At 36.9% G+C, this 16,243-nt stretch overlaps 1 protein-coding gene across 2 annotated transcripts in view; it reads left to right on the forward strand.

The window, feature by feature from the left end:
- LOC310893462 (macrophage mannose receptor 1-like) overlaps positions 1-6,417 on the forward strand; it is a 41,375-nt gene extending 34,958 nt beyond the window's left edge. The window contains exons 30-31 of one of the 2 annotated variants that reach the window (XM_083822497.1): positions 15-150; positions 1,742-6,414. In XM_083822497.1, coding sequence (XP_083678623.1) covers positions 15-136 — 122 coding nt within the window. In that variant the 3' untranslated portion in view covers positions 137-150; positions 1,742-6,414. Of the gene's footprint in view, positions 1-14 lie in introns of both variants that reach the window. The other variant, XM_083822496.1, reaches the window with a different exon arrangement.
- The last annotated feature ends 9,826 nt before the right edge of the window (positions 6,418-16,243 follow it).

Below are 16,243 nucleotides of genomic sequence, written 5' to 3' on the forward strand. Positions count from 1 at the left end.
TGTTTCCTTCTCAGCTTTCATTTCTTCCCCCTGCACTCCTTTGCTGGATGGACACACGTTACTCTACAGCTTTGGCTACGTTTGTAAAGGGGTCTTTCCAATCACAGATATTGAAGGACATCTCAAGACTGTATGACTCTTCCCTTTCTGGTACGTCTGCATGACATTACTTAACCAAGAGACATGATAAAAAAACTGCCACCACAACCACCAAAACTATAGGTTATTTAAAGTAAAGATAAAAATGCAGTAAATAAAAAGTAAATTTTACAATTAAAACCCTCTGAACACTTTGTAAAACTCTGAGATAAAAACCCTTAAAAAAATAATAACAAACTCCCTAAATTACTACAGCAAATCCCATAATACCAACTCACTGCTGTTCTCAGGAGGAAATAGGAAATAGCTCAGAGAACTTTGGATAAAACTGGAATGAGAAAAACACCACCTGCTTCCCATTTAGATGACTGAAGATTAAATTGTTTCCTGGTATGTGCTACAGCAATCTGGGAATACAGTTACACTTGCCTTTTTGGATGAGCAAATAGGGAAAGTGCTTTTCCTATTCTATAGTTAAAAACAATATAGGCTGCTGGGTCTTACAGTATATATGTCCATCTCAATGAGCCCCATAATTTAAATTATCTTTCTCAAAAGACAGAAAGCGTTTTTAAGAAATGTATATTATAGGGCTATATTTTTTTTTTTAAGTTATTTGCAGGTTTTATGGTCTGTACCTGTGAAAATTAGGAGCTCATAGTAGTGGTGTTCTGGTGATCAAATTCAGCACAGCCTGGGAGCTCCAGGGAAGGAGTCTGGCTGGTATCACCACCACGTGGGAAGAAAGAAGAGCTTGATAGACATGCTGCTCTGCTTATGCCAGCTATCTGTGTATTCACATGAATATCTTTTGATATAGATTTTTATACATTTTTATGTACAGATATTTTGTAGTTCAGTTCAGCATCATGTCTGAACAAGAAATGGACATGATCATGGCGCTAGGCATAATGTATGTTGCTGATACCTCTGCAAGAAACCAAGAAACTGCAAAGGCTGATCCCTGACTTACAGAAAAGGGAAAGACAGAAAGCACCCTGGTGAGAACAGCAGTGAAAACAGGGCAGAGTGAGCTAGTGCAGCAGTACCCATACCTGCGTAAGGGTCTGAGAGGAAGGCCAAAGCCCTGCCCCAGACCTGCTCATGTGAAGCAGGCACTGTCATCCTTACCCATTTACTGCAGTGTGGGACAGCATCATTATAGCAAAGAAAAAGGTCATTCAATCAAATGAGACAAGCCACTGGACAGAGATCTTTGTGCCCAAGCCCTCTGACTCCTCTACACTTGTCTTTCAGACTGGTTATTGGAGATGAATGTTGTATTGGCCATGCACCTCATCCAAGGCTCAGACACAGAAGGGGGCTGGGCTGCACAGGGCAGAGGAGACTCTTACCCCTGTCAATGCTTTATCCTACTGCTTGTGTCCAAGTCAGATGTCTGCATGTTTCTTGTCAAAAAGACCTGTATACTAAAAAACACACTGTCAGTTCAGATCTTGGGATAAGAAAAAAACTGTTTATTACGAATGTTTCAGTTAAATTAGCTTCAGAGTGGGGAACATAAGACACTTCACCACTGCTGTTAAATATAAGCATTTATACTGCTATGTGTGTATGTGTATTTGTGTATGATTGCTTACCTTATTTTTATAAATAAATAATGCTTGATTTTTCCCACTAGTTTCTGAAGGATACATAACCTCCTCTGCAACTAGATCGTGATCATTTCGTGACAGGAAAATATCATTCAACAATGGAAATACAGAACTCTTAGTCTTCTTGCAGCCAGAGATGTTTTATTATGTAACTGTGGCTGCAGAAGAGCTGAAATTATATGGTATTCAAAATATCAGAGCAAAAACAGGGGTGAGTATGGAATTACAACTCATTTGTTGTCTCAAAATTACAATGGCAGAATTCTGAGAATTAATATTTTCAGTTTTCTGTGCTAGTTTGGCTTTGCACCTGTTGGAACATTTTCATGTATCTAAGACTGCTGTTGCATATAGACTAAACTGTTGACACAATGGAAAAATTTTGTACAGACAATTGGAGTGGCACTGCTGGACGTGGTAGGTTTTATCTGTAAAAGAACATGAAGGAAAGAGTTGTGTCAAATCATGAACACTGATGATGAAAGGCACGATATGCTACTGTAACTACAGGAAAAAGAATAGTGACAGGATGTATCCAGAAACAGCAGCATGCAGTCTCAGTATGTCTGTGCCTTTTATGACATTACATTGCTTTTAAGTTCTGAAGTTGGGATCAAATGGACATACAATTGTTTTAATGTTGTCAGTAAAATTAATCACAGGTGACCGAAAAAAAAAATAAATCTATCCCAGTATGATAATGCTTGCAGAATAAATAGCAGTTACAGAATTATTATCATTATTATTATTTTCACTGCACAACAATTAAAAATGTTTAGGATTTTAATGGACTGAGATCCCTTCACAAACAATTGTTATTACAAATTTTAAGTAAGACTTTTTAACAGCTCCCCTTGTTCTCTACTCCTCTTCTTAGAACAATTTTTTATAGGGAGGAAAAAAAAATAGCTTGTCAAGACTTTATATGGTATTAAAGATGATCACAGATTTCCTTTCTGGGAAATCAGGAAGTTATCTGAGATGTGCTGCAGCTGCTGCTATTCAACTGCATTCCTAACTGCTTTAATATAAGAGAAAAACATGCCCACAAAAGAAAAGCAGAGAAGATGAAAGACGAAAAATGTTACTGCATATAATCACTGTAGCTACTCCAGGAGCCAACAAATCTACAATACCATTCAGCAGTTTAAACTTTTGCTTCTACTTTCCTTATAGCAATGCTTCAGAGATGCTGTCTTGATTCACTTAAGTAGATAATTTTTAAACAGATGGATCATTTCAATACTAGGAAACAGAAGAAGTATGATGTAGAAGAAAAAAGAATTATAGGGAAAGAGATGACAATAAGGGCAGTAATTTCACTTTCCTGGTTGCTCAATTGAGGCCAGCAGAGACTGTCATGTTCATGCATTGCAGGAGAAAGACAAGCAGTACCAGTAGCATCACAGTGAATCATGAGCTGTTGGAGACAGTAAATACAGTGCCCAGGATGATCAAATTCAGTCTTCTCTCCCTCCACCCTTCTGGTATCCGTCTAACAGCAGACCACAAAAGGAGTGATGAAACAATTCATCTTGTTATTTTTCCCATCAATTATACACAAACTAGTTTTAATTATTTTATATTCTGCTACCTCTTTGTTTATAATAGCCTTCAGAAGGTATCAGCGAGCCTACTTTTATTTTTGCTGACCTTTATAAACATCTAATACGTAACAGGCTGGATCACTCCTGGGCCATGTGGTTTACTCATTGCCTTTATTAATAATATGAATTTGTACCATGCAAATTCATTCATTACAATTATAAAAATATTTTCAGCCTTTTGCTTATTTCAAGCATTTTAAACAGAATGTAAAGAGAAGTGTGCCCTTTATTTATTTTTTCCTATTTATATATTTTAAAGCTTTAGACTTGGGCAAAGTATGAAGACTTAATCCAGGTAGTAAATTGGTTATTAAGACAATCTTGTAATCTTTACAACATACTTACAAATAAACCTAGCATGTCTTAAGAAGAAACAGGCAAACATGTTTTGTGGAAATGGTTTTAGGCCAGCAACAACTGTCACAAAAAGAAAAATTCCGGAAAAAAAAATCATTTTCACATAATCTTTCCCTCATTTTTCATTATAATAATTTGCAATGACAACATAATCTCTTTCATGCACAGGCTCAATCACCTAAGACAACTGAATGGAATGAATTCATCCCACATAATTTAGATATGTAAATATCTATGTAGTAGCTAAACTACTCACCCACAGTCCCCATTGTGATCAATACAGAGAAATAGGTACATCAGGGTACAACTACTTGATCTGCTCTAGAGAATCATGAGAACTAGACTCTCACCGAAACAGAGAAAACCTACACCAATTATTTCAAATGTAGCTACTACAGATACATTCAAATGGTTTAACTTCTTGTTGGTGTTTCTTACCTTTATTTCTTTAGGACATATTGGAGCAAACACAAAACAGTATTTAAATATGCATAACAGTTTCCACTGTTATGATAAATTCATTATACAATATGACTTAGCTATTTGCCTGTGTAGATTTAATAACCTACATACATCCACGGTGCCAATCAATGAGTTTGAAGTTTAAACAAATGAAAGATTCACATATATTTGAATTGAGTAATGACAATGCTATGACACATCCAATGACACTGTGAAGAATCATTGTGGACAAACAAAATCCAGGGAGAGTGTGATTAAATTAGTGGTAATAAAAGGGAATTTTTATTGTTGTTATTTTGTGTGTTTTATTAGTTCTTGTCCCAAAGCTCATGGCCTATGGCTTGGGATGAAAAAGAGATACAAGAAAACTGAATGACTACTGGTGAATACAGTGACTAGCTCTTCTGTCAGGGTTTTAAGGAGGCATTTTTAAAAAGACAGCATGGCAGATTCAAAAACTAGTGCAGGAATGTGGTGTTGGAAATACTGCACATATTCCATGAGAAAAAATGAATACCTAAGAATCCAGTTCTTAACTGATATATTATGCAATGCCTGGCATGGCCCATGCTGATCTTTTTTTTTTTTTTTTTTGATCATATCTAATGTTAATTCATGAAAGAACTCCAGGATACTCCACAAAACAACTATTAAAATCAGTCTCAATAAGCGCCCACCTGCCTTTGTATTCTCACGCACACTTTCCAGCTCATTGCCAGAATGGGTGAGAAATCAGTGAAGTGTGCTTGCCTACAGTCCTGATGCAGTCTTTTTATTCAAAGTTGCCCTGAGCTGATGTGTACAATATACCAGTGAACCCCTGATAAGTTTAAGTTGTGCTGAGTATCAGAAATGAGGGCTGTGATGCTCCTGAGAGATGCATATAGCTGAGGAAAAACGTTTACAAAAGTCCAGTCCAGTCTAATCCCCAAATTTCAATTTTTAGTTCAGCTAAATCTGGCCAGAATTTAATTTAATTTATGTAAGTGGAGTCTCCAGGCTGGGAGCTACTAAAACCCTCCAGTGCCTCTGTGACTTGGCCATCACAGTGGCTGCCATGACTGCGTTCAATGTGGCAGGCCAAACCTCACAAAACAACAGTGCCCAAAAGTGGAGGGGGACTTCCATAATCCTCCATCTGCACCTCACTCCTCCCCGTCGGGCACGGCCCCTTCTCATGAGGAGCAACTGCCTGCTGCCCTACACCTGGTTAAGTTGCCTGCATGGGAGCTGCTCGGGCCCCCACCCGGCCTCTGTGTGTATCTGTTTTTTCGCAGATCGAAGGTGGGGTGCATGAGACGAGATGGTGGCGATGAGAGCAGAGCAGCGGGAGGCAGAAAAAAGGGAGCGAGTCAGCTCCCAGGGAGCGGCTGGGCTCCCCGCGAAACCGCGCTGCCGGCTTCGCGCCCAACATGGCGGCCGGCGCCAGGAGCGCCATGTTCCGCGGCAGCCGGCGGCGACATCTAGCGAGCGAGCGGCAGGCTGCGGCCGGCAGGGAGCTCTAGGTTCTGTTCTTTATTCAGTTTCACCTATAGTAAACGATGACGGAAGCTCAGGAGCCATCGATGACATCTGTGACATAACAGCGGACTTTCATCCCTGCTGGGGAGTGAATTACCTCAGCTGGAGTTGTCCAGGTTTTACTCCCACGGACAGGCAGGCTGCGCTCACAGACACAGGGTTTGCTTTGAGCAAACCAGATGTGGCCCTGAGCATCACTGAGAAGCAGAACCTCGAGGCAAATAAATGAACCGTTACGGAGATGATGAGAGGGAATTGGTTCTGATTTCCGAATTAATTTTTTAGCTGGTGAATGAGATAATGTGCTGGCCATCTTCTTCCAGTTGGAGTACTCTTACTAGCCTAAAGAATTGTTTAGGATTTATTTTTTATTTTTTATCTTTTCACGTAGCTCTTATGTGTAACTTTTAAATAAAGCAAACACTGTAAAATATTAATAATTTTCTTGGTTCTATTTCTTTTTTTCTCCCCCTTGCAAGTCTTGTGTGACCTGGACCTTCACTTTAATGTTCCAGGTGGCATTTGTGCATTATGTGACAAATCAAAAACCATTTTCCTTAGCTTCTCCTTCAGTGATAAAGTGTTTTTAGCTCTCAGAAGCATTCTAGAGAACAGTTAATTGCTTTTGAATCTTAAAACTGAAAAGTCCACAAAAATGTAAAGTACATTAACTTATTAGTGACACAGAACTGTCAGGAATTCTTCTGGCTCAATTTCAGAAACTTATTTACACACCAAACTTGGCCCACTGGGGAATACTTAATGGCCACTTTTATTTCCAACTTTCTTTTTATTTCTCACTGTCAGGATGAAGATATCTCACTTCATCACTAGTCTTTCAGTAATTGTTCTTTATTGTCTTTCAGTAAATGCCCATTTTGGTGTTTTCATATTTTTCCAGACTTTCATTAGGTACATTAGTTTCTTTGCAGATTTTTCAAAAACGTGAAATGGGATTGCACTTAGAGGCAATGACGTTGACACATCAGAGATCATCAGTGTAATTGCTAACAGTACTTCTCTCTTTTTTTTTCTATTTTTGTTGCCTTTTCATATGCTCTAGACTAGAGACTGCAACAGATGAGAGACTTCAGACACAGAAAGCAGGAATAATGGAAAACTCCAGTTGCCTGCAAATAGACTTGTACTTATCCTATTGGCAAACATGCAGACAGCAGGTATATAAGATTTAATAAATTACTGCTTTTTGGAGTGAAAACTCACAACAGAAGCTTAATCCCAGGAACAAAAGACCTTGTCAGGGTAAAGGAAGGAAGGTCACAGTAATACAGATCACATAAGAAAGAAAGAACTTTGAAGTTACTATTTGCTCTAGTACGTAATCTATTCCTAAAAAAATCTTCAGTGCCAGAGGAAAGAATGTGACAAATACTTCATCAGTCTGTAAAACCATCTGTGTTTCCTGAACACTACAAAATAGATAGTCTAACTTTCTCCAAGGTAAACTGACTTTCTCTGAGGTAAATAAATTAATAAGAAAATTAGGAAAAGTATATGATAGTTTATAGAAGAATAAATACTTTTTTTTTTTTTTTGTATTAGAAAATCATGCCCCACAACTCTGCTAGAATCGTAAGGACCTGGTACACATGTGGAGGAGATCATAGGTCATGTGCTATTGCATCTCACCTGGAAGAAAGAGTTAATGGGGACATTTAGCAATGACTCAAAATTATACATATTTGTCAAAATTAGACCCTGACTGTTAAGACCTGCAGAAGATTTGTCCACTGCTAAAATATGAGATAATTACATGGAAGCTAAAGCACAGCTATGAAAATCAAAATGATGTATGTGAGGGAAAAATAATCCTAAAAAAAAATATATCAAAAACATGTGCAGTGACAGGCATTTAAGAAGCATTTGGTCAGTCCCCTGTAACATTCACAAAACAATCAAGAGCATTAGGAAATATGCAACTATATCTTTATGCTGTGTAGGTCTCTTGAGTCAAAAAGAAGACAGAGGATCTCTATAAAAGGTGAAGAGAAAGGTTATCAGAGTAATCAGTGTTGTGACTGGGTTATAGCATGCAATGAGGTTAAATGCACTAGGAGCTTTCAGTTATAAAACAAGGTGATAAAGGGCAAATATTATGGAAGCATATAAAATCATGAGCTTTTTAATTGCCATGGGATATCATAGCATCAAAAATGGATTTCCCATGTTTCTGGAGGATAAGTCCACATGTGGCTGTAGAATACAATTATCCAAATGTGACTGCTGGCTCAGGAGGTCTTTAAAATGTGCTTCTCTCTTGCATGAGTCCACTGATTTAGTTCCTTCAAAGCATTTTTTTTACTGTCTAAAATAGCCAGCTTTCATTTGTCTGTCACTAAAGAATTCTGAAAGCTTATAGCAACGTTTAATTTTGTCTTGGAAAAGAAAATTTAGCTTTTTATAAGATCTTGCCATGTGTATTCTACTGAAGAAAATACACTCTCATATTCCATGCTTGTTTACTTAATGATTTTCCAGTATTAGAAGCACAAACCTGAAATACGATCTGTTTATTTGTATGAAATCATTTATGGAGATAGAATTTACTGACCAAACAGAAAACACTTCCTGTAACACTGAAAGCCACTTCATCAGGAGTGACTTCTAGCTCTATTTACTAATACACTATGTTGAGAATTTCCATATTAGTGTTATAATTGGAGCTCAGAACATGAGTAGAAGGCAATACAGACGAGTGTTCTGAAAGATGTTGGGTGTTTGACTTTGTTATACTTCAAGATACTGCTTTTGCATTGATTCAGGTGATTAGCAGGTATGTAGGGCTATGACAAATAGTTTGTATTCAAAGAAATATTTGTATGGTACAGGTAATGCATACATTGAAAAGCCAAAAAGCACCATAGTAATTGCCTACTTTAATCAGAGCCCAGACATGGTAAAACTTACCTATTCTTCTACTGTATCTCTTAATTATTTTATAAAGAGATTACATATTTTCCCTCTACCATCAACAAATGAAACAAATATTTAACAATTTCCCAACTTTGTTTTTGTAGTGTCAGCTTTGTTTCAGAAATATGCTGAAGTATAATTCCTGCAAGATTTCCTTTCTGTGCCTTTAACTGCTCCTGACTTACTTTTAAAACATCCTTTAATCTTTGCTTTTAGGACTAAATAATGAATGTTCAGCACCATCTTTACTTTTGAACTATGCTGGAAATACAGAGCAGCATAGTTAATTTATCCTTCAAATCAAAGGATACTCAGGATGCCCATTGCTTAACCTATAAAGACCAAGCACAGGGCAAGAAATAATGCTTTTCTGCATAGCAGCCTTCATAGCAGCCATTCAAACATCTTATTCAGAGATATGTCTTTTGATTAGTTGATCCGCTGATTTCTTTTGTTTTCTGCTGTTCTGTCATCTCTGTCATTTCTCAGGGTTTACAGGAGGAAGCCAGCTGTCCTGTTAAATTAACAGTCTTTTCAAGAGGAAATCAACTTCAGCTTTCATTAACTGATAAACCTACAGCTGCCTGAAATAAAGTGTACTCTGTGTCTAGCTATGTGACCACAAATGCTCTTCTTCTAGTGTTGTGGGAATGAGAGATATCTAGAAGTTGTCTGTGTCATCAGGAATACTGATTGTCAGCTTGTCAGCTCAATGCTTTTATTTTTTACTTTTTTTTTTTTTTACCACAGTCAAAGGGCAGCGAGCCACTAAAGAAATTGTTTCCTACTCTATAGAGTAAAATAAACTATAATACTGCATCTAAAGGTTTCAATGGGATTAGAATAAACTGGTTATTTCATAATATTTTTTCTTATTATTATTCCCATAAATGTTTGTGGGTTTTATCCTCTAACATATATATTAGGATACACTTTGCAGGGTTACTAACATGATTGTATATTTACTGGTTAGATAATGGCCTGTCAGGAAATCCTTCCAGGTAATTTGGGCCCACTTTGCAAGTGACCACTATTGAAAAAGGTTCCTGGAGTTCAATATAATTTAAGTGTCCTGAAAAAGCCTTAATCTGAAAAATGATAGTCTAAAAAATGCAAACCTATTTAACCTCTATCTGTATGATCACACCTTTACATTCAAAAAATCTTAGTGATTGAATTATACCAATATAGGAGTGATGAACTGCTGAATGCAGAGAAATCTATCTAAAAGGGGTTCACAGCCATACTTCATTTTTTTGTGGAAACACATGTGCATACATGCACATACACTTGTAAATTAATTCAATCAACTGGGTAGCCTTTCTGTAAGTGAAGGTTCATACCTGCAACCAATCTTTCCTGCCTCCTGCTTGCTGTGGTGTTTAACACAGCACAAGTAGATAGTGACCATGCACCTGATACTCATCCCTCCAATTTTTGTCTTCTCTTGGCTGGATTATGCCAGTGCTAAGTCTGAAGCCTTCATCAGCTGGTAAAGAGAAACCTGCACTGAAAGTTGTAGCGTAACTCCTAAAGAAATTTTGCAAACATTTATTCTGTTTTCTATACTGGCTTCTCTCAGCATATCATGTGGATTTTGGCAGGTTCTGTTGGTATTGTCCCCACAGTTTCCAGGAGATTGACAGAACTGCCACAAAAAAAAAAAAAAAAAAAAAAAAAAAAAAAAAAAAAAAGCTGACCTCATTTTCTTGGTACAAAAGAACTTCCCTCAAGAACAAAGCTCATCTAAGTATCCTTTTGTTAAGAACTATTTTCATATGGCTTTCAAAAGATTGTAGGATAAACTCCCATATAAAGCTAAGGAGCATCAGAAATCTCATGAGCTCCTATTCTAACTGAAAGGTCTATGGCTTTGCTTTTCTACTGCACAACCGTATGTGTAAAGAGGTGTGCATCTGTTATAAAAATTTTGAGCTGGACATTATACCAAAGATATGTGCTAAGGTATTTAAGGTATTCAGAACTAAATATACAGCTTCCTAAACAGCTAATGTTAGTCTCATAACAGTTTCTCTGTTAGTGTCTTTAGTTTGTCTCTAAGTTAGGACAAAGGTTTGAAATCGGGACAGAAGAATCAGGTTTTTACTGTGCTAAGGGGACTATGCACACCACAGGGGCAGCACCACAGCATTTCTAATTTTCATGTAGTTAAATTGTCCAAAATATTTAATACTGGCTGTATTGCATAATAGTTTGATTTATGAAGGTGTTTAGTTATGAGATAAGTACATAAACTCAAGGAGGGGAAATTTGCAGCTGAACTTGTGGAGGTAATTACTTTAGCTAGAAGAAGGATCTTGCAGGAAAGTAGAGAAGGTTTAGAATGGCAGGAGAGTTGGAGAAACCTGTTGGACAACTGGAATCTCTGAGTCGAGTTAGAAGATTGCAGGACAGGAGTTCTGACTTGCTGTTCAGTGCAAGATCATGGAAAAAATACTGGACCCTCAGTCCCTCATATCTCACAACCTCCCTCCTCCATAACTGCTGGTTTCTTGGTATGCCTGGCTGTGAAACACAAGTCATGATGCAATTGAAAAAGTAGTTGAGCCCATCTATTATGTTGCTAGAGAAAATTATGCTTGTACATGAATATACTAGTGAATCACAGGGCAGGATTTTAGGATTCTGTTTGGTATGAATATATTTCTGTGGGTAGATATTTCATTATGTGCTCTGTAGCCATCAACATTCTTTTGTTTGTTTGTTTGTTTGTTTGTAAATACAATAGAAATATCTTTGGACCAAACGGAAATTCCTGTAGCGATACACTCTCTCACTCTTTGGTTGCCATACTTTTGCTGTCTGGGAACTAAATAAGTCGAGGAATGCTGACTATAGCCAGGCATAATTAGTTTCAGATTTTATCCTTGTTTGTACAGAAGATTGAATCAATCATTACATTGGTTTGGTCGACTGCATAGACATGCCTATATTCATTGAAATGTAGCTTGACTTTTCGTTTAAAATGAAAAATGCAAAGTTCCTTTGTATCACAATAAATTAATCTGTAACCTTTTTTTCCAGTTTAAGCAAAAACAATTTAAAAATCACATTCAAAAGTGAAATGAGAAACCTACATGTAAACAAGCCTGTAACCATGTACAGCTGCTCCCTAAGAAGTTTACTTGAAATTCACTGCTGCCAAAAGTGGAGGTTTGTCTAATGAAAGTAGGGTTCTTCTGTGCTCCTGTGTAGGCTCTGCTCACTCTAGTCAAGTGCTCTTTTCTGTACATCATGCAGTGACTGACAGGACTGGAGCCTTATGTAAATACGATAGATGAGGTATACTGAATTAATTCAAGTTCAATAGTTTGTGAGTATCTAGCTGGTGTACTTTATCTGTCTTCCCTGAAGAAAATGTCTCAGGGAATTGAGACATCTGCTGTGATGAATTTTGCACAGCAAATGTCAATCCCAACCAATGAGTTATTCTCTATATTTAAATTGGTTTTGGAATAGCATAAATTGTACTTATGCAAGCCCTTTTGTCAGTGAAATTCATCACAGTCTTACAAATTCAGCAGAGATTTTGGTAATTTTGTCTTTTTGGCATGTCCCACAACATTTTATTAAACAAAACAAACTTGTGGTTAAAAAGCTATGGTAATAAATACCTATAACATTATATTTGACAGTTGAGTAACTTACAGACAAAAAAAAATCTTTTCAAATTACACAGTTCAAAGCACTCATTTTTTGTTGCACATTTTTTTTCTTAGAAGTGGTTTTGATAGTAAACCTTAATCCAATGCTTTGTTTTGAATCCATTAAGAATGTAATCTAGAATTATTTCCAATCTAAAGCAATCATTAGACAGAATTATCATTGCAGCTTTGCTACGTTCAGTAATTTTACTGTTTTTGTTTTCTGCTTGTAGTAGAAAAATAGTGGGCAACTCCAAGTGCCATCCTCTCAAGCAAAAAAAAATACAAAGTCAGTTATCCTGGCTGTGGGGAATCAGAAAAAGATAAAATTAATCCAGAGCTCTAAAGGATAAATTTATTTTGTGGTCAGTAGCATTCCCTGTTAAAAAGGACATGAATTTAAGTCTGAGTAGGGTCATCAGTATAGTGTTATATTGCATAGGGAGTATGAGGCAATGTGTGGAGAAGGGAAATTTAAACAGTCTGCTAGTTTTCTTTGAGATTTTCTGCTAGTCTGGATTTTTATGGTAGTGTTGCAAACCATGTCGCTGAGAAATGAACTGCAGAACTGCTACAAGTTTGAGATCATGAATATTCATTTGCTCAATTAGCAAATTAAAAATGAAAGCTTGGTAGTTTTTAGTGATAGTGTTGCAGCTGTCTTCCATTTTTGTACAATAGTATGTAATCAAACTCTAAATGAATTCTTTGTCTTGATGATAAATTTTGATTATGCTGTTGTCATCCTTAATGTTTTGTATGGCCCTCTGTGAAACGTCATTTAAAAACTCCATTCTTACAAAATTGAATGGATTCTTTATTAAACTAACTACTTATGAAGATGTTTTACATTCTGTTTAAGATTCTTAGTCCTGGGTTATATTATCCTGGATAAATTCTCAATTTGAGTTATAGCCAAGGCTAGGAATTGAATTTCAGAAATGCTTCATATGAACGTTTAAAGAAAATATAATGGGAAAAATGCCCAGGTTTGCCACTGTTCTCTCCAGTTTCCTGCCTGTGGGTGAGGCCAGGATTTGACTTTGAGCTGCTGTATGCTATTACATATTTTTTAAGTTTATAGCCACTGTAAGGGGACCATCAGAATTAAAAGCATGAATGGCCATTTTTTGATGAACCTTAAAAATTGCATCAGTGATGACTCCAGTGCATCCCTATCAAACAATAGAATATTGTATTTTATATGGAGAACATGAATACTGGTAAGGAAACTATCAGCCAGTGTCTTCACAGAGGCAAAGATTATGTTTTAGGCAGGCTAACAGAGCAAACATTGGCTTTGTTGATGTATACACTCAAATTTAGCATCCTCAAGCAGCTGGGCTTTACCTACTGCTAGCATTTCCACCTGTTCTAGCATGTAGAACTATATTTACTGTCACACTTCTGCAAATCCCCATGGTAGGGCATGTGCCATCTTATGCACTGCTTCAAAGGCTCTCAGCCTGGCCTGTGTCTGTGAATTGAATGTCTTGGTGCCTGGCAGTTCAACTACCCCCTATCTAGTAAATAGCGACTGAGATTTATGCCGATAAGTAAGAAAATATAAGTCAATGAAGGAGGTTAATATATTTGGCTAGTCTTCTCTCACATTGTATCACTCCAGAGAAGCTCTTTCCTGAACTATTTTAATAGTATAAGTAATATATTGGATATATTACCCTAGCACACCACTAGCCAATGGAATCGGCCAGGATGGCTAAGGTAGGATGTGTCTATGTACTAGCTTCAGCCATTCCTGCTCAGGTACAAACTCAAAGATCATGAAGAGTATAAGACTAGTCATACCTAAAGAGGTTTTAATGTGCTCTTGAGGCAATGAGTAACATCTCTCAGCTCCACTGGGTAGTGACTCCCTTATCTGTGAAGCTTTCCTCAACCCTAGGTCAGCATGATGTGCTATGTCTTATATATAAGAAGTGTCACTAAATTATTCCTATGTTATTATTGGTATGCTAATGACAACTGGAAGCAGTCACTACAATTTAAGACAATGTACTCATGTTTCCTATGAGTCAACACATACACTGTTTTAATTCCTTTTCCTTTTAGACTATTGGTGTTTCTGAGTGACTTGCATGTCAAAAATGCAAGACAATGCAAAAAAGCCAGAAGAAACAAAAGCAGACTGTATCCTGTGTTTATATAGAGCTAGCTGAAACCTGGTAGACAACAGCTTACAAGGAAAATTACTTCTCTGTAAACAGCTTGAAAGTAAGCAAATTAATGTAATAGTTTCAATCTAGGGACATGACTTTTTCTTAAGTGCACCAAGGACTGCATTTAGGAGGTTAGATATTAATATGGAGCATGTGGAAAAATTGGAAGTTCGGGAAGGAGGAAGGATTAAGTACTTCAGTTCTTTTGTGAGGGAAGAAAGAGAGAAGTCTAGAAATCCTAAGAAACAAGCATCAGTTCCTTAGGAAATTTGGAAAGAGCACTGTCAAGTAAAACCTGATAGTTGTCAACATTACCCCTTAGAAATGAATATGTTCTCACTCCGTCTAAGATCATATTTTATTTTTTAAAAATCAAGAAGTCCTGTAAAAATATCTGGATTATACATAATTATTTTTACAAAAGAATTTCGGTAATTTTCCACAGGTACACTCAACAGGAGGCAATAACAATTCTAATATTTCCAAGCTAACTGAGAGCTATGTGGAACTGATAGTAGCTTGCAGATAATGTGTCCTAAGACACTAACAAAATGCTAAGAAACAAGATTTTCTGCAGGAATACAGGATGCATTATTCATATAAAACTGTGGTGAATCCAAGCATCATTTATTTGTAGTTGGTGAGATTTGGTAGGAATTCATCATTTAATTCCTTTAAAATGTTTAACTAGTCAACAGATGTAGCAATATTTATACGTTACTGTCATGTCAGCAGCAAGAGGCAGCTCCCTTTAGCTTCTATTGCAATGAACTGGCTGTAGGACTCCACTCTTGGAAATAAAGGTATGTTTTTTCCTGCCCTCAGCTTCTCTAGTAATAAGTTTCAGTGTAAGTCATACTATATTCATTTACCACCCCAACCTCAAAACACATTTTCCTTGTGTTCGTTTTTAGAAGCAAGTACCTTGAAGAATGTATGTGAGAATGGCAAAAACTGTTGCAGACTACTGCCTTTATGCATCACTACCAAAGTTAAGATGACCTACAAAACAATATAATGATGTCAGGAGCTAACTAAATCAAATGCCAGCTACCAGTAGTCACTAAGAAATACATAAGGAAAAGAAAGGGTTCTGCTAGTTCTGCTAAAATCTACTCAAGAACATTCTGATTCAGCTGTGCAAGACTGGGGTACTACCCTCATCTTGAGTATTTTCTGAAGTTGTGGTTGGTCTCCACATCTTGGAAGTACATGGGCTTAAAATAGGTACAAAGATTAAGGGATAGAGCAAGTGTCTTAAGAAACTGAAAGAAAAATACATAATTCTAGCCTGGAAAAAACTGATGAGGGGTATTGGTGGTGGCTAAAAACCTATGAAGGTTGTGGATAAAATGGATACACAACTGTTACTGTTCCAATTTTATAATATACTAACTGAAACTAGTAGGAGATTGTGGTTAAAAGGGGATTTAAAGGGAACAGACCACGGTGCTAGGCTTGCATGCACTAATAACATCGTCTACTGTTGATACAGAATAGTGAAACAGATAAAACTTTTCCTCAGAGCCAGTGGGGCATTTCTTAGCCTTTATGGTTCTATTTCTAGGTGTCTTTTTGGTTATTTCTTTCATTTCACTTCCCATCCTTCTCTTCACAAGGTTCACCTCACATTTTGATTCTCAATCCAGCCAAAAAGTCATTTATTAAGCAGAATAAAATTAACTAATGTCATGGGCTTTAGCAGGGTTTTCAACAAAACCATAAATCCTTCTGAAAATCAAAGGGTAGAAAGATAATTTGCTCAAAAACTGTCTCATATTTGTGATTGTGGCTAACTTACT

The sequence above is a fragment of the Anser anser genome, assembly GCF_964211835.1.
Source record: "Anser anser genome assembly, chromosome: 2".
Lineage (NCBI taxonomy): Eukaryota > Metazoa > Chordata > Aves > Anseriformes > Anatidae > Anser > Anser anser.